At 32.0% G+C, this 19,435-nt stretch overlaps 1 protein-coding gene across 3 annotated transcripts in view; it reads left to right on the top strand.

The window, feature by feature from the left end:
• Window positions 1–1,326: 1,326 nt before the first annotated feature.
• Window positions 1,327–19,435, top strand: part of LOC127720682 (uncharacterized) — a 33,061-nt gene continuing 14,952 nt past the window's right edge. The window contains exons 1-6 of one of the 3 annotated variants that reach the window (XR_007990925.1): window positions 1,327–1,397; window positions 4,682–4,767; window positions 5,399–5,483; window positions 6,237–6,321; window positions 17,588–18,149; window positions 18,865–19,394. Coding sequence is in view for 1 of the 3 variants with exons in the window: in XM_052227403.1 (XP_052083363.1) it covers window positions 19,268–19,394 (127 nt within the window). In the remaining 2 variants the exon portion in view is untranslated. Of the gene's footprint in view, window positions 1,398–4,681; window positions 4,768–5,398; window positions 5,484–6,236; window positions 6,322–17,250; window positions 19,395–19,435 lie in introns of those variants that run through there. The other 2 variants (XR_007990924.1, XM_052227403.1) reach the window with 2 other exon arrangements.

Below are 19,435 nucleotides of genomic sequence, written 5' to 3'. Positions count from 1 at the left end.
AACCATATATGTGCTAAAACATTTACTAAATGTTATCATCGGTATAAGGACATCATTCGTAAATATAACTCAACATGCAGACATCTTATACGTTTGGGTATTTCACATCCAATCTTTGATGGTAATATTCTTTACAAAGCACAAAAATGTGGGTATTCACCTCAAAAGCTAACAAAACCTTTGAACAGACTTATTAAGAAGGGATATAGTTACGATACTGTTGTCAGGTCATTAAAAATTGCGTATTTTGGCTTTAATATTGATTCACTTATAGGGTCTTTGCATCGGAATTAAACATATTTATTCTAAAACCAGTTGTTAGCATGACACGGGTTATGTTCTTCTCATATATTTTATGACGGTATAATACTAAACCCCTAACAGGAGGGATTGTGCTTGATATTCATATGATGAAGACATAATCTTTCAATCAGTTTAATTGAGGTCTGGAGCTGGCATGTCAGTAACTGCTAGTAGTCTGTTGTTATTTATGTATTATTGTCATTTTGTTTATTTTCTTTTGTTTCCTATTCTGACATCGGACTCGGACTTCTCTTAAACTGAGTTTTACTGTGCGTACTGTTGTACGTTTGTTTTTTCTACATTGGCAAGAGGTATAGGGGTTGGGTTCAGATCTCAAATAACATGTTTAACCCCGCCGCATTTTTGCCCCTGTCCCAAGTCAGGAGCCTCTGGCCTTTGCTAGTTTTGTATCATTTTTAATTTTAGTTTCTTGTGTATAATTTGGAGTTTAGTATGACGTCCATTATCACTGAACTAGTATACATATTTGTTTAGGGGCCAGCTGAAAGACGCCTCCGGGTGCGGGAGTTTCTCGCTGCATTGAGGACCCATTGGTGGTCTTCGGCTGTTGTCTGCTCTATGGTCGGGTTGTTGTCTCTGACACATTCCCCATTTCCATTCTCAATTTTATTAAGATTGTCTAAAGACATGTCTAGTCGTAAGAAAACTTTGATTAGCAGCCCTAAGTGACATCCATAAGCTTCTCAAGTATATATCTTTTCATCCTTGGCTTTGACATATTTGAGTTAAACATTCATGATAAAAGAATATCAACAAAAAAAGCAGCACATATATAAAATGTTGTTTCTTATTTTGATTACGTAGATAGATGCTTAAAACATGAGGAAATTGTGAGACATTAGAAATATTTGGATTGTTTTCCTTATAAAGGAGTTGTATAAAAACGAAAACAGAGTAGAAAAATCAAGTTTGCTTTTTTTCATTTCATAATTTGATGTTAACCACATTAATGAACTAAATATTTTGTTTGGCCTCAAAAACTTTAAAATGGCGAATAGAATACAGATGGTATGAAAGTGTTTGTTTGTTATTTACATTTCGCTAGGTAATAAAGGGTCATATACAGAGAGACCGTAAGTACTCGTTGTTTTTTTTCAATACACACTACAAACCAGTAAAAGTCTGAAATGGCCTATATCTGTACTCGACTGTACTGATTTTTACTCGACCTGTTTGAATTGGTCTGAATTTTACTCAACATTACTCGACCCCAGTCTTAACCTTACTCGACCGTACTGATTTGTACTTGACCCTTATCTTTGCCAGTGAAAATAGTCTGAACTATTACTCAACCAGTCTGAAACAGTCTTAACCCATTCTCGACCTGTACTTTACCAATTTTTTCAGTCTAAACCGTACTCGACCAAAGGTCTGAACAATACTCGACCAGTCTGAACCATACTTGACCAAAAAACCTATACTTTTTATTAATTTTAGCTGTTAAAATTAATTTCTTTTTTTCTGACATGACAACAGCCCCAATAAAATAAAGATATATATATATATATAAACATATTTTTACATCCTTACATGATTCTCAGATTTATCAAATAGAGATAGTTAAATTGAATTATCTTATATAATAATTTAGTTATATTAATTTTAAAGTTTTAGAGTTTTGTTAAAAAAAAGATTTTCTTCTAACTAAAAACCACACCTTTACTGAGGGTAATAAAACCTTATAAAGGTGCTTCTTGTTTAGCATGTTTTTTTTGTTTTTTTTAAACTTAATTTTCCTAAATTCCTAAAGAAAAACTATATAGGTTTCATGGTTACATACAATAGTGATATAATTATCTTTTTAATGAGGTAACAACAGCCACAAAATCACTGAAATTGTTTAACCTTATATTAGAAATATATCTATTCTTATTATAATTGGGATATATTATATATCAAAAAGGGATAAAAAAAAATAAAGAAATAGATAAAATTTTTCTTCTGATTAGTGGTAAAGTATAAAGAAATACCTCCTGCTTGGGGCAAACTCATTAAAAAGATCACACCTGGTCAGAGAGTATTAATTGCTAATTAACATTCATTAAAAATTGTAACACCCTGTAAAACTTAAATCACAATGCCTTTTGAATTCACTAGATAAGTAATACACGAGTTTAAGAAAAAAAGGGCTTTTTTTTTACCTGTAAAACACACATGTACTAGGTAATTAAACCTTATTAAAGTGCTTCTTGTATGCCATGTCTTTAATTTTGACAAAAGTTATTTAAATTTAATTGAAATAAATTTTTTCTGTAACTTTGGAACACATTTCCTTTTTTAAATGGTTATCAAGGATTGCTATGGAAGTTCTATTATCATGATTATATTAAATTCTTGGTTTTACAAAACAAAGGTGATTTTTAAAATTTATTAAGTTGCTTTATATACTATTTTAAATATATTTTAATAAAAAAAAATGTTCACAGCATTATTAACTAAACTCAACTGACACCATAAATCTATACAAGGCTTAAGTAAATGGTGAAAATTGTCCAGTAACCATAAAATATATCTGATACATTAAAAAAAAAATTTGAATAACATTGAAAATATAAGTAACAATTCAGTTTTGAGATTATTTGATCAGCTTGTTTTATTTTTATTTTAAAGGTGATATATATATGTAAGTGCTGATAAATATGGTGTTGAATTTATATTATGTTTATTGTGAAATTTTGGTTTCAATGCCATATTGAATACATTTTAAATTTCAAATTGTTGTTCAAATTTCTAGCCAGGGGAAATAGCTGTTAAAACAGTTCCTAAATTGATGAAATACAATAGATAGATACAAAAATTAGGTCTAGGTTGGTTAAGACTTAGTCTAGTATGGTTCAGACTAGGTCGAGTATGGTTCAGACTAGGTCGAGTATGGTTCAGACTAGGTCGAGCATGGTTCAGACTAGGTCGAGCATGGTTCAGACGAAAATAAAATGGTTAAGTACTGGTCGAGTACAAGTTCAGACTGTTAAGTATGGTTCAGACTACAGTCGAGTATTATCAAGTAAATTTCAGACCAATTCAGACTGGTCGAGTAAAAACCAGTACAGTCGAGTACAAATATAGGCCATTTCAGACTTTTACTGGTTTGTAGTGATAGTAGATATATTTCTGATTTAATTCTTTTAAGAACGACAAAAGAAATAGATATCAATTGTGAAAATAAAAAAAACCTTCTTCAAATCATCGCTATCAACCAAAAAACCGAATTTTACACAGTTAAATAAGATTATATAAAAAAAAAGAATAAGGAAAAGGCCGGTTAAATGAGCTACAAATTTATACAACGGGACCTGAATAATTCCGACAAAATGTGAATTGAAAAGACATATTTATATATTGTGTACACGTTACTTAAAATGATGATGTAAAAGACATGTTTATATATTGTGTACAAATTAATGAAAATGATGATATCAAAGACATGTTTATATATTGTGTACAAATTAATGAAAATGATGATATCAAAGACATGTTTATATATTGTGTACAAGTAATGAACATGGTGATGAAGAAGACATGTTTATATATGGTGTACAAGTTAATGAAAATGATAAAAGTAAAAATTCAGAAATTATTTATTCGACAGCTTTCATGTTATTTACAGTTATCTTTTATAACAGTTATATAAATTGAAGCGTGTCTTGAGTATAGACATATGTTTCATACAATTTTGTATTATTTGAATTCCCAAAACGACTAAACCCACTACGCCATTACAAACTTCCTTGTAAAATATTATTATATCATATAAACAATCAATTGTCAGTACTTTACATTAAAAAATGACGGAAAACAACGTTCATGTACATGATGTAAGTTTATATTATCAACTGAGAATCAATAAAAAAAAATAACCGGGCATTAACTTCTTGCCATTTATGTAACATTGCCTACTAGGCGTAGGCCACATTTTAAGTTAAATTCTGCTAGTAATTGGAAGCATTGGTCTACTGTTATTGAAATATCAAAATTAATTTTAATTGAAGTATGGTACCAAAGTTCAAATGTTTATATCCTCGGCATCCAGTCAATGTAATGATGTTACGCACGATATATAAAATGATATCATTTTCTGAAACTATTCATATATTATCAGAATAAATCAACAGGCAAATCCCGAAAAGTGGAAAGACCTAAACCCAATCATTGAACTTAAAGTTGACCACCGGGAAATTATATATATAAACAATTCTATTGGATGTTTCTATTTCCTTGACAGTGCATTTGAAAGGGGTTTACCCTTTTGATAAGTATATCTTCATCTTTTTGTTTTAATAAAAATCAATATCAGATATGATCTGAACAGGTACTTAACATTTCGTTTACCAGGACATTTTTTCTCTCTTTATTTCAGCTTCCTTAATCGACTGTTTAATATAATGCAAGAGATGGCGAGGTATTAAGAAACAATTGTGTATCCTGGACCAAAGTTGTAGAAAGGTGAGGTTATATGTATCCAGAACAACTTCTCAGACTAGTTTAAGTTTGCATATAAAGAGTTTAAATTGTAATTTTTACCAAACAGCGCTTCTCTACATTACAGTTTCTAGTCATCATTCCATATATATAATAATAAGTTTGGCTGAAATTCTAAAAGTCTGGTTCAACATCTCTCTGAATTTCATCTCTGAAATTAACTACCTTAACTTGAAAGTCTAAGTGCAGACTGGCGTGGTCAGAATATTGGGAAGACGTTTGTAATTATAAAAACGCATTAGAATTTCCACTTTGAATTTGTTTTATATTTTGTCATACCGGAGTCCCTTTTAGCTTTTTTTACTGTACGATATAGGTTTTGCTAATTTCTGAAGACTGTACGGTCACCTATAATAGTGACCTTTAAGCTCTCAAATGTTTGCACTTAGGTGTATCGCTAGAAGGATCGGCAATCAGGTACTTAACGCAAAAACAAATTCATCTGACCACCGCGAAATGTATGTATAAAAATAGAATGAAGTGGGGTTGCAAATGATGATTCAGAAAATTTTGTTTCAGTTTCCTTTAAAGTGTATATATACAAGTGTTTTACACTTAAGATTTACAAATTATTTAGTTTATTTTTCTGTTTCAGGTTCCTTGTCGACTGCTTTCTACAATTCAGGTTGTAGTGAGGTATTAAGCAACGTTTCTGTATCCAGAATCCCAATGGCAGAAAGGTAAGGTCTATATCTTTGACTTCCCAGACTACTTTAAGTTTGCACATAAAGAGTTTGAATTATAAAACAAGGCTTCTCTACATTAAAGTGTGTAGTCATAATTCCATTGGAAGTTTGTCTATCAATTCCACAGTCTGATTCAACATCCATTTTAATTTGATCGCTCAAATTCACATCTTTAACTTTAAATTCTAAGTACAAACTGACAGGCCATAATATTGAGGAGACGTTTGTAACCTATTGTTTTTATCTTTGTTGCAGAAACAGTCACGCAGTAGAATTCGTGTTGTGAATTGTTTTAAATTTTTTCGTACCAAGGCCCTTTTTAGCTTACTGTACGCTATTTGTGGCGCTCATTTTTGAAGACCGTACAGTACAATATAATAGCTCAAGTGTTTGCCATATAGATGATTAATTGGCAATCAAACCAAATCTCCTTATTTTTATATTGACGTAATTGGATTGAGTTTCAATGGGGAAAAAAGAACTACCACGAAACGTTTTCAACGTAAAACGTTGATATGTGCAAAAAGAAAAAAAAAAACCTTTGGACTGTAACATTTGATTACCAGGAAAATAATGTATAAAACAATGGCGTGACGTTTCGAATGATGATTCAGTAACGTTGTGTTTAAATTTCCTTAACATGTATTTATACAAGTGATTTACACTTTCGATAAATTGTTTTCGTTCTCTTTGTTATAAACGATCAATAGGAGATATGATCTGGACGAGTTTTTTTTTCTGTTTCAGCTTCCTCGTCGACTGTTTTCTACAATTAAATTTGTAGTTACGTATTAAGCAATGAATGTTTATACAAAATCCAAAAGACAGAAAGGTAGGTTTATATCTTTACAAAAAAACTTCCGAGATTAGTTTAAGTTTGCACACAAAGAGTGTTATTTCTCAATATTACCAAACAGCGCTTCTCTGCATTGAAATATGTAATCTTCATTACATTTATAAGTTTGCCTTGCAATTCCACAGTCTTGTTCAACATCCGTCATTTTGTCATCGCTCAACTTCATATTGACCGATCGGTTGTTTTGCAACATTGTTGTAGAAATGTTTACAGTAAGCGAAGTTTGGCGTGAATACGACCAAATATGCTCCTGTTTGAAGTTTTCCTCATAATATCATCCGTTACTTCAACTTGACCATAAGAAAGTAATGAACGTATCTTGTTACTTCTGCATATTGTATGATGGTCAATACGGTTGCCAATTTAGTTCTGCGTTACTCCATATGCCATAATATTGATTGGTTTTAAAGCGATATTTCTAAAGAACGAGAGAAACTTTCAGTTGGACGACTTCAGACGTACAAACCCGAAATGTATGACTGGGTAGTAGAACTATGGTCATTACAGCTCTTCTTCCGACCGCAATTAAAACCCTTGGCTTATTGGGGCGTCCGATTGACTGTGTTGAATGTATAAGTACGATGCCACGTCCGGTCAGAATGAGGACGATAAATCCGAAGCCACGCTCTCTGCACGTTAAAAACCATTGCAATCCAATTTACCTTCAATTTTAATCAATCAGAGGAGCAATATTTTTACCGGTTTTTAAGGCCGAAGCCGTTCGTCGGTTAGTCCTCTCGTCCCGAGGTAAGTAACAGTTTTTGTATAAGGTGGTTGTTTCATTATCTTGAAACTACACATTTTCGTTATGAATGTAAACTTTAAATATATATGCAAAATTAAGGTTTTGACCCAGATGTTACAGAACACGGAAATGTCATATGTTAAAGTTTTGTTTACTGTAGGTTAACTGTATATACAATTTTGGTTTAAGGTTGTTCATGGTCACATCAGCTTTAAACTTAGTACATATGTTCCCTTGTGTGGTGTCCTAACGACACATATTTATGTTTGTTTCTTAATAAAATTTCTTACTTTGTTTGTTTGTTGTTTCTTTATTTTGATTTATATGCAGTTCAATAATTACCAGACATGATTCTTCAATTGTAAACTGAACTGTATTGTTTTGTTTTTTGTCATGTGGAGACAGGCAAAAGATACCAAAGGGACATTCAAACTCATGAGTAGAAAATAAGGTGACAACACCATGGCTAAGAAAAAAAGAAAAAAGACCAACAGACAAACAAAAGTACACAAAACACAACATAGAAAACTAAGACTTACCAACACAAACCCTACCAAAAACTTGGGATGAACTCAGGTGCTCCGGCAGGGTAAGCAGATCCTGCTCTACATGTGGCACTCGTCGTGTTGCTCATGTTAGTACAAACCCGGTAATAAGTCTAATTCAGTATGTCACATTCGGGGAAAGGGGCTGGTATTGTAGTTACGACAATTGGAACTTATCCGTTGTCAACAGATGTTCCTTAACGGTCAACCAACTCGTGATGGAGTCCGAAAAATTAACGAAGTGATGATTTCAACTTCACCACTTTGAACTATTGGTTTGATAGCTTCCGTGTCAGAGTTTCTTGATCATTGCACATTTCTTAAGTATGTTCAATTGATATATCAATTTAGACTCGGGTTATTTCGAAAACGTCAGTATAGACATTTGAAGAACAGAAACGTCTTAATAGAAACGTCCCGACATTTGACATTAGTCTCATCTTTTGTACGTTTTATATATTTTAAAATGACTGAAACGTTACATCGTTTTTTACAAATGGACTTTAAGTATATTAGATCGTAAAGAATGTATATTGATGTCAAAGTCCGGACGTCTCTAATTACAGACGTTTGGAGTAGCGACTTAATTTATACAGAATGTTTACTTAACATAAATATTGGATTTTAAATGTATAAGTAATGTGGGAATAATCATTGTTCAAATTGGGTTTTCTCCCGAATATCAGAAAACAAGGTCAACTAAAAAAAATCAAATGTAAACTATCTTTCATCGCCAATTACAAATACATTTTATGTATTTAAAAATAACAATATGTGTACATTTGATATATAATGCTCAATCTAAAAATAAGAAGATGCGCATATTATTAATTACATAGTGTGCTAGTGACGTATTACGATATGTATGGGGTCAGTAAATTCCATATTGGGTGAGACCAAATATGTACCGTATTAGGTCAGTAGCACACTGTGTAACGAATTTATCTTACCGACTATCTAAACATGTGGTATTTAAACTAGTTGCCTATCAAAGTAATCAAGTCTTCAATACTTAGTATTAAGAACTTTCTTCAATTGGTCTATACAAAAACAAATGCCAACAATAACAACTTGTTACTTTAAATATGTTTGTGATTTCTTTTTCAATCGTTCATCATCAATTTCTACGTCATTTAAAACTTTTAAGATTGTTCATTAATACCGTGTTTTTCAATAAACTACAAACCGTGAATTGAAAAAGCCCCGCCTATTAACCACATATGAAATAAACATGGTCTAAAAGTGGTTGCGTTTAACCAATCTTATTCCTAGAAATATATAGGAGTTAAAATAAGATAATATATATATAGTGCTTAATCTAAAAATAAGATGAGGTATGATTGCCAATGAAACAATTCTCCACCTGAACTTGCATGACATTATTGCCACTAGACGTTATACAACCAACAATCAATCAAACATATCGCCTTCTAGTAGTTATGAGTTTGAACATCTCGTTGGTACTTTCACAATTTTCAACTATTGATTGACTCCATTATACATTATAACATATGAATTGGAATCAAACTTATGCTATAATTGTTTTTATTTCATACAATTAAAATATAAGAAGACAATTTCGGAGTTATGAACAATTCTATTACCGCAACAACATGTATACTAGTATCGAGTATTTCACTACTATTAAGAACGAACTTGTGAAGTATGATCTATATGATTCAGAGACTATTTTTAAACAAGTTGGGTACTCTCAAGTTTGTATTTCCTTTCGTCCTCAATCAACATGTTTTAATAATTTCCGTACATATTGTTACATGCCATTTTAGTTTATTTAAGTTGTTGTTTTAAGCAAAAATAATTACAATCTTTCAAAGAAAGCACATTTAATTGTTTATAAATAAACCCCTTCATTGTCTAAATGGATGAATTAAATCGATTGGAATACAGATACTTGTGAGGAATGAAAATAGAAGTAAAGGAAGAGTCTGTCTTGGTAAATCTTCGTTGTATATACTCCATTGTGAAAATATATTAAGGAATTACAAATTTTAGTATGAATACACAATGTACATGTATGAAGAAAATTTTAACAGAGCAGCCACACATAAAAAAAGGACAAGGCAGTATCTATCTCAAAATTACATACTTAGCTTTCAAATATTCAGCATTGAGCGTTCCTGACCCAGATAAGCGTTTCAGACACATGAAATTTATCAAGTCTTGTTATTATTTTTTTTACAAATTCTAAAAGTAAAATTCTCTGATTCGATACACTGGATATTTTTGATACAATGACTATTTTTGGTTGTTTTGTTTACCTTTTATCGAATGATTGTGGTTGGGACAATACACGTACAATTGCTTGGGTAATTCTATCACTTTATTAATATAAATAATATATGTCAAGTATCCAAGAATGTTTTCATCCTTGGATTTGAAATATTTGGGTTTTAACGTTCATGATGAGGGAATATCTACAAAGCGTTCAAACTCAACACATTTATCAAGTGTTTTTTTTTATTTCCATAACGTAGGTAAAATTAACATTGTGTAACTGTAAGACATTAAGAAATATGTTGGATTGTATTTTCTTACCAAACAAGTTGTATTGTAACAACAACAACAAAAAAATAGAAAAGAAATCAAGGTTTCCTCTTTTCATTACAATATTTTATGTTAACCACATTAATAAATTAAGTATCTTGTTTGGCCTTAAACAATTAAAAAGGGCGAATAAACTTGATATGATGTGAATGTGTCAGTTTGTTATTGGCATTTCTTTCGTTTTATAAAAAAACATCATATACAGAGAGACAGTAAGTACCTATTGTTTTTGACAAATATATTTCTGATCTAATTCTTTTTAGAACAACATAAGAAATAGATGAAAAATTACTACTAATTGAATATTTTGAAATTAAAGACAGCCTTGTATAAATCATCGCTATTAACCAAATGTTTATTTCAGACGTCCTGTACATGCATGAATATTTGCCACTGGACGTTAAGCAACCAAGAATTAATAGTGTATAAATAAATGAGAAGTTGATAGTAAATATTTAGAAGTTATTTAATTTGTCGACAGCTATTATGTAATTTACATTAAATTTTTAGAACAGTGATATAATTTGAAGCGTGTCGTGATCATTGACATAGGTTTCATACAATTGTACATGATTCGATAATTCGAATTCCCACATGACTAAACCCACTTAGCAATTACACACGTCCTTGAAAAATAGTATTATATCAGATTACGATCAGTTGTAAGTACTTTACATTAAAATATGAAAGAAAACAATATACATGTAGGCTGCACTTTGTAAATACAGCTGTTTCATAAACCAACAATGTAGCCTCTTGTGGGGAGATATATAATATTCATATATATTTTGTTTACATACTGGTTCCCGGATATGATCTCTATGTTTCATCTCATAGAGACATAACTTGGGAATTTTACCAGTATAAGTATACATGGATAGCGGCGAAATTGGATTCTGAGGAAGACCCAAATTGAAGGTAGGGGTAGTACAGAAAAAAGTAAAATAACAAAAATTCTCCAAGGAAAATTCAAATCGGAAAGTCCCTTATCAAATGGCAAAATCAAAAGTTAAAACACATCAACGAATGGTAAACAACTGTCACACTCCTGACTTGGTACATGCATTTCCTTATGTATAAAATAATGGATTAAACCTGGTTTTATTGCTACCTAAACCTCTTACTTGTATGACCGTCGCAGAATTTAAGTATAAGTTTAAACTCTTAGATGTTTGGGGCATATAAATGTTGAAAATATGCCGCACATACCTGTTATGACCTTTGTAAAAAAGTGCATATCAACTTTTCATTCATAGATATATTTGTTTACGCAACTTCATAGTAAAAGTGGCACAGTGTTAGCCGTTAAGGGAGTTCCTATGCGAAATTACATTGCCTATATTTATAGAAGTTCAACCTGTAGGTTTATATTATCAATGAGAATCAATAAAAAACACAACTAAGCAATAACTTCTAGCCAATTATGTTACACTGACTACTATCTTGATTAAATTCTGCTAGTAATTGGAAGCGTTGGCAATTATCTTACTGAATTGTTATTTGACATATCAAAAATAATTTTGATTGAAGTATGTAATTAAGGTTCTCGACACTCAGTCAATTTAATGATGTTAGTAACGTTTATATAAGATTAACATTTTCTGAAACTATTCATGAGAATGAACACAATGCATGCAATTTATCGACAAACACAACTTAGCCGGTATGCTTGATTAAGAGATATAAAGAGTTTAACAGAAAGTTTTGGGAAATAATGTATCTAAATGTTTCAGTGGTAAAAATAGTAAGAATAGTATATTGAAAAAAAGTATAGCAAATATAGAAGAAATAAATATGGCTGACTCATAACCTCAGTCATGACTGGCTAGTAAGAAGATGATAAGATAAATATATATTTTATTATTTTATTACCGGCCGTTACTAGATCAATACTATCAGAATCAGAGATAAATTTGACGAATTGTTGATTGATTGATTGTTGGTTGCTTAACGTCCAGTGGCAAATATTTCATGCATATTCAGGACGAGAACAAATTAACAACAAATACAATAGGTAGGTTCCGAAATAGGGGCTTCCGGGATTAAGATCGGAGAAATTTAGACTGCCACGGGAAATAAGGGTATATTGGATAGGGACAGAAATTTAGCCTTGCAACAGGTCACCTACGGACCCCTCAAAGAGTTGTTGCAAGGGTTCTTTACGTGCAAAGAGCGTGGCACTCTCTGTACACGAGGCATCAGATTTAACGTCCCTATTCTGACCGGACGTGGCTGCAAATTTGTACATCACGCACAGCCAAACAGACGCCCCACTTTAGCAAGGGTTTTACTGCCGGTCGGAGGAAGACCAATGGTGACCATACTTCTGTTCCCCAGTCACCCTTGGGGGGATTTGACGAATGAAAAAGTGTCTTACAACGTAAACAATTAGGTCGCCGAATCTATATTTAATTAACCATTGAAGGTTGGAAATATTAGATGATTAGAAGTGATTACTAACGTCCGTCAGCCAATATTACACGAATATTCAGGCTGATAATGTGTATATCAATTTCAAAAAAACTCCGCAAGTTCATGTCACAAGTCGTGGTTTAGCAGACCATCTTAAGAATCATCAGGACGCAGTCCAAAAGAAGATATGTAACCCTATTATGGATCTTTATTTTAACTACCGCCTTACTTTATTAAAGAAGTATAATTGCCAATGAGACAAAAACTCAACAGAGAATAAATAACGTCGATATAAACAAGTATACGTCATCGTTTGGCCTTCAACAATGAATCAAACCTATACCGTACAACAATCTGTAAAATGAACGACGAAATTTGAAAAATTAATATAACCCTTTTGTCCATAGCGCGTTTTCGGTATAATCTACCTTCACCAGGAACGTTTCGACAAGCAATTCAAACGTGAAAAACCTACGGTCTGATTTACGGGACGACAATTTGATTTCTAGGGACATGATGTTGTTTTTTTGAGGAAATATTGATTTCATCTGCTGGCTTATTTCTTTCATGAGGTTATGCTAGGGTTATCTTTTTCAGTATTTACCAGGCCAGAATATTCATATCTGATTTCTGTTTTTATCATCAAACTTTTATAGTATAATTCTTGAAACAGAGAAAAAAAAAACTCCTGGGGATTTAACTAAATACAATGTGATTGACGTTTGATATTTTGTCTGGTTTAATAAATCATCTTAAAATATATAGTAGTAAGTTTTTCTATTCTGTATTGTTGAAGTTGAAAACAGGACCGTGATAATACATTAGTGCTATCAACCTCGTGTTACAACTAAATCAAAAGTGAAGGTAAGGCAGATTTAAATAGTTTTACGAATAAAACAACGGATAATAATGTCAAGATATTATATAGAACTAAGCTGCATCACAAATGTATTTTGTAGATGCACTTTTCAAAGATATAAAAGGAGCCTTGATGTTGCATGACATTTAAAATGCGTTATTATCAGTAGAAAGCAATGGAGTTTCAAAAAGTAATCGAAATGATGGAAAGCGACCAACCTCATTATCTTTAAAAAAGAAGTGCGATTACGCAAAATTTAATCAGAAATAGATTTTAATCTTCCAAAACACAATTTATATACTATTTTAAGAAGCTGGTATATGCTTGTATTTAACTTGCATAAAGCTTAACACTCCGTTAGAACGATTCGTTGAATAAAATACCCTGGCCTATTCAGGGGTTACATGTACAATGTAACAGTAAGCCAACAATTGCCAATCTCCTCCCACATGAAGATCAAATTGGAACTACCTTTTTTTCTTTCACATGTCTTATGATTCTTTTAACGATTTGTTCAAGACTTGGTTCTAATATAAGGACACGTACTTTAATCTAAAATTTCCTTATTAATCCACAATACTTGACACGATATTTTTCGTGCGAAACTGGTAATGAATGTGGAGTTCAAAAACTGTTTTACTATAATAAGAACAACCTGAAGTTTCTTACCAATATCGAACAGATACTAATTTAAAACCAGTATAAAGACTGTCATGTTTTGTACTGGCTTTTTGTCCTCAACCGACCTGCTTAATAAACCACCACAAATCTTGTTTCAGTCCATAGCAACATGATGATGGGTAATTATATCATATTTGAAAAAAAATTAAATTTATTTCGAAAAAAATGTCTGCGATTGAATCTGTAAGAGTAAAAGTGTAATGTTGTTTTTCCAAATCAAGGTCCATTTATCATTAATGTACAGAATAAATGGATAAGGAAAAAAAAGGAAAATTTTTCTTATAGCACTTTTTCTTGGTTATATTGTTTTCTGAACAGATATATCAACGAAAAAATCACATAAGGTACAGTAATATTTATAACCGGTAGAACGTACGAATGGAAATCCGATTATTTATTCTGCAAAACAACTATATTTAATCCGAATCATCAGTTTACTGAATAATACAGTTTATTAAAATTGGAAAATTTTAGTTCGATTTTTATTTTATCATTTGATTGTAGCTGTTCTGCTCAGCCTTTTTTTTATCTTTTAATTCAAAAATGATATTATATAATTTTACCTAAGGGTTATTTCTAATATTTTAAATCAAGAAAGACCTGTTTGTCTTCTTCTTCTTCATATTATTTATAAATAGCTGTATTCCAAACTGCAAAATGTGGTGCGCTCGCAAACATGTTTTACCCCGCCAGATTCTGTTGTGCCTGTCCCAAGTCAGGAGACTGTTATTCGTGGATTTGAGTTTGTTTTCCGTTTACTGTTTTTACATAAACCACACCGTTGGTTTTCTCGTTTGAATTGTTTAACATTTTGTCATGCCGGGTTCTCTTAAAGCTTGTCATACGGCATGGGCTTTGTTTATTGTTGAAGGCGGTACGATCACCTATATTAGCCTACATCTACGTAATTTAGTCTGTCAATGGATAGTTGTCCCATTGGCAATCTCGCATGTGATGAAAATAGGATATCCCGACGTCTTTTGTGGTCAACATTTAGGTTCAATATATGAAGAAAGTTTCTTTGACAATCAGATACTTTATGAAACCTTCATTACGAAACTTAAATAGGGCTTACATTGATGGTATCAGTTATGGTAACAAATAGTCCACATTTATCAAACAATTTTTACAAAAACAGAACGGAGCCCAGACATATTTAAACAGATTTAATTATGGAAGAACTTAACTGTATTATTTTTCACAGTCCTTCACATTATTTAATGAAGCACCAATCATACAAATATTGTATTTAGCGACGGTTTAACAATCATTAATCTTTCCGTTTCCGATATTACTATTGACAATGAGGGTCGGTTGAAAACAAAACTTTACGACAAAAGAGATGATTTCAGCTTCCCAATTGTGAACTTTCCATTTCTATGTAGCAACATTCCAGCAGCGCCTGCATGCGGAGTATATATCTCCCAATTGATACGATATTCACGGGCTTGTGTTTCCTATCATGATTTCCTTGATAGAGGATTGCTGCTCACAAGGAAGCAATTAAACCAAGAGTTCCAAATGGTGAAGTTGAAGTCATCCCTTCGTAAATTTTACGGACGCCATCACGAGTTGGTTGACCGTTATGGAATAACCGTTTCACAGATGATATTGGATATGTTCCTTATGTCGTTACTATAATACCCTTCCCTTTTCACGAATGTGACTTACCGAATTAGACTATTTACCGGATTTGTAATAACATAAGCAACACGACGGGTGCCACATGTGGAGCAGGATCTGCTTACCCTTCCGGAGCACCTGAGATCGCCCCCAGTTTTTGGTGGGGTTCGTGTTGCTTAGTCTTTAGTTTTCTATGTTGTGTCATCTGTACTAATATTTGTCTGTTTGTTTTTTTTTATTTTTGGCCATGACGTTGTCAGTTTGTTTTCGATCTATGAGTTTGACTATCCCTCTGGTATCTTTCGTCCCTCTTTTTACTAAGGATTTCAAATCATTTAATGAAATATACCAACAACTAACAGGTAAACGGACCTGTTTTTTAACAAAACTCACAATTTAAAATAATGCTTGTAAAAATATAAATAAAGATTGTGTTCATGGGACACAGATGATGCCCCCGCTTGCATATAATATTATAAAGAGGCAAAACTCGAGAACGGTAAAAGTGACACCACCCAAATTCAAATTAGATCTGCATTATGTGGTAATACGCTTTGTGTATAAGTTTCGTAACATTTAGTTAAGCCTAAGGCAAACTAAAATTAGAGAACGGAAACCCATTTTGGGACGTACGTATGGACGTACAGACGGACAAAGGGTAACAGATGGGGGCATTAAAATAACTATGTTCAACTCAAAATATCAGAAAACTTTTAATTTATAAATTCAGATAACAAAAGTCATTAAACTTGAGAATTTCACAATAAAATATTTACAAAAAACCATTAACAGAACTCAGAACTCGGACTCCTATGTGACTAACAATATCGGAATATTTGTATAGCGATTACATTTATTGGGGAGAAAAATTGGCACAATTCATAGTAAAATGGATATTAGGAAAGCTAAAGAATTTCGATGGATAATACATATCGAACACAGACTTCGAATAATGAACCTGTCAAACGAAAAGTGTCATTTATGTGTTGAATAAAACAATACTGAAACTCTTGGGCATATATGTTATCAACGTAACATCATTAAACCATTGGTAGAAACAGTTGTTTGGATATTTTTACTGTGTATTTCAATAAGTAGCGAGACATTTACGATATTAAGACCTATACACATAATCCTTAAAATACAAGTGTTAACGCAGTAATCATGATAATACTTTATTTCAAATAGGCAATTTAGGAAAATTCATAATATATGCAAATTTGATAAAAATCAAACAAAACACTCAGTCTGTACGGACTTTGTTGAAATTGCACATGGAAAACGAATTTAGAATCATCTTGCAACGCCCGAATAGATTAAAAACATGTATATGCAGAGCGAAAGTTGAACACTTTTCCGAACAAATATAGAAAAGTATACTTAGTTTTGCTGCTCTAAGCTTAAAAGTGTGTTCCGATTTCTTATGTTATCACCTTTATTGTATCTTAGGTTATGCTTTTTGCAAATGTGCAAACTATCTAGAAATTTTTTTTTCATTGTAATCCATATTTGAATTTTTCGGACTGTATTATGTTTATTAGTAAAATACCACATACATATCATTCTTCATACTACTTTAGTTCTTACAACTACAAATACAAAATATCTTATTTCCGGATATACCATTATGATGATACGTAGCAGGCAAATAATACTAAGTGTGCATTAGGGAATTATTCAATACTTTTACCAATTGAATAACACATAGTTATTAAAATTGGTATTATGTTAATTTCTTATTTCGCGTATCAAATATCACATGTATGCATTGCCGAAAATACATCCCGTAAATTCTTTAAATTACTATTGTAGTATATAACTAGAACACAACAACTATAAATATGTCTGCTGCATCTAAAGAAAGACAAGCAAGACTAGGCAATATTGTCAAGAAACTATTCCCAAAAGTAATGCAAACAATATTTAAAGAATGTGTCAGTCCAAGAGGTTTACAAGTGAAATATCAACAAAAACACATACCTATCGAATTTACAGAGGATGAAATATCCTTAATGGAAAAACTTCCAAATATTGATGACTTCACCATCGATCTATGCTATAAAATATTGCGGTACGAAAATGCATTGCATGAACCGTCGTGTCAATGGGGGAATGTTCCACACGATTCAGAAGTTGAAATCGGCGATGACGTTCAGAAAAATACTTAATGCAACTAATGACGTTATCAGCATTTCGGATGAAATATCAGAGCTATATTACGAAGAGTTTCAAAAAAGAACACAAGAGGTACTAAAGAGAGTAGATAAATATCTCTGTCAATATACTTCTATACAATTGTACCAAACAATTCAGAGCTCTGATATTAGTATTACTGATATGCTTCAAGAACTGGCACTTATGCAGCAAGTCAATGGTATGGTTAACAGTAGAATTAGACTCAGACGTATTTACTAAAGCATATCATAAATCTGATAATATTTTGAACAATACGAAATGGAATGGACTCACACAGTATAATTATTCGTGATTTTAGTTTAAAATTGTATAGGGCTTCATTTTTGATGTAGATTTCTCTTCCCTTTTAGTCTCAAACTGTAACAAAATAAACCGTAAAACTCGTGAAATTTATGAAAGTCAGAACCTTATATACCACGATTAACAATTCTAACACTGTCTTATACATGGATTAGATATTTGACAATAACCGCGTTTGTATGTGTTTTTTATAGAAAGTGATCGGGATAGTTAATCTTCAAACTCGTGTAATACTCACTTATAACGGTGTGTCAAATAATTTAGGTTTCTTCCACTTGATCATTATTGGAGTTTCTAGTCATTTGTAACGTATTGAATGTTTCAAATCTGACATGATTTACATGAAACTTTTTTTTCAATTAATCTTACATGAATCAAAATGTCAGGATTCAAATAATGTTTGCGTCATTTTGGCTTTGCTGATTTGCATCTTTTAATGACATTCAAGAAATGATGCGTATTGAGATTGGTACCAAAAGTTTATTTTGCATCCTGTCGTAGAGCCACTAATATATCTGTAAGATATTTTTGGAAGGCGACACTTAAAATGATGAAGTAACATAACCATATCATTTGTTTATCTGTTCTTGTAGTCGTCCAAATAGTTGATGAGGAAAGTGAACATGTAGAACGTTATTCAAGAGTTTCGCGCGTTATAACTGACACTTTTCCAAATATACTCAGAGATATCATCCGTTCAAAAATGTCTGCAAGTAACTTGTACCAATTGTGTTTGCCGCATCTCAATAGTTTCTCCTCTGATCAGCAAACTAGCTTAACTGATGCAAACTCGTCCAATTCATATGATTCAATGGACATTACATTGATCTATAAATTGTTGAGACAGTTTTTGCTGATACATCCTCCTACAAACGGAGAACTGACGTAGAACGCATACGTCGTTACATAAACCAACTAGCTCACCGATGCAACACAAACATTGGAGAGGATGAATTTGATGATTACTACGATAAGTTCCGTGATATTGGTTATAGAATGGATCTCAACTTTTTCCAGAAGACAAATTATAAACGATTGATTATTTGTCATAAGACATGCAGTATGGATATGCAGATGCTGATCAAATACAAGAACGCCTTAAAGCAACTAGAAAATATAAAATGTAAGATATAAACCTTCAGAGTTTTTAAAACATATACGTGC

Source organism: Mytilus californianus, unplaced genomic scaffold, assembly GCF_021869535.1.
Source record: "Mytilus californianus isolate M0D057914Y unplaced genomic scaffold, xbMytCali1.0.p SCAF_11, whole genome shotgun sequence".
In the NCBI taxonomy this organism is placed as follows: Eukaryota; Metazoa; Mollusca; class Bivalvia; order Mytilida; family Mytilidae; genus Mytilus; species Mytilus californianus.
The sequence above is the reverse complement of the archived record's forward strand: the minus strand, read 5'-3'. Positions and strand labels throughout refer to the sequence as shown.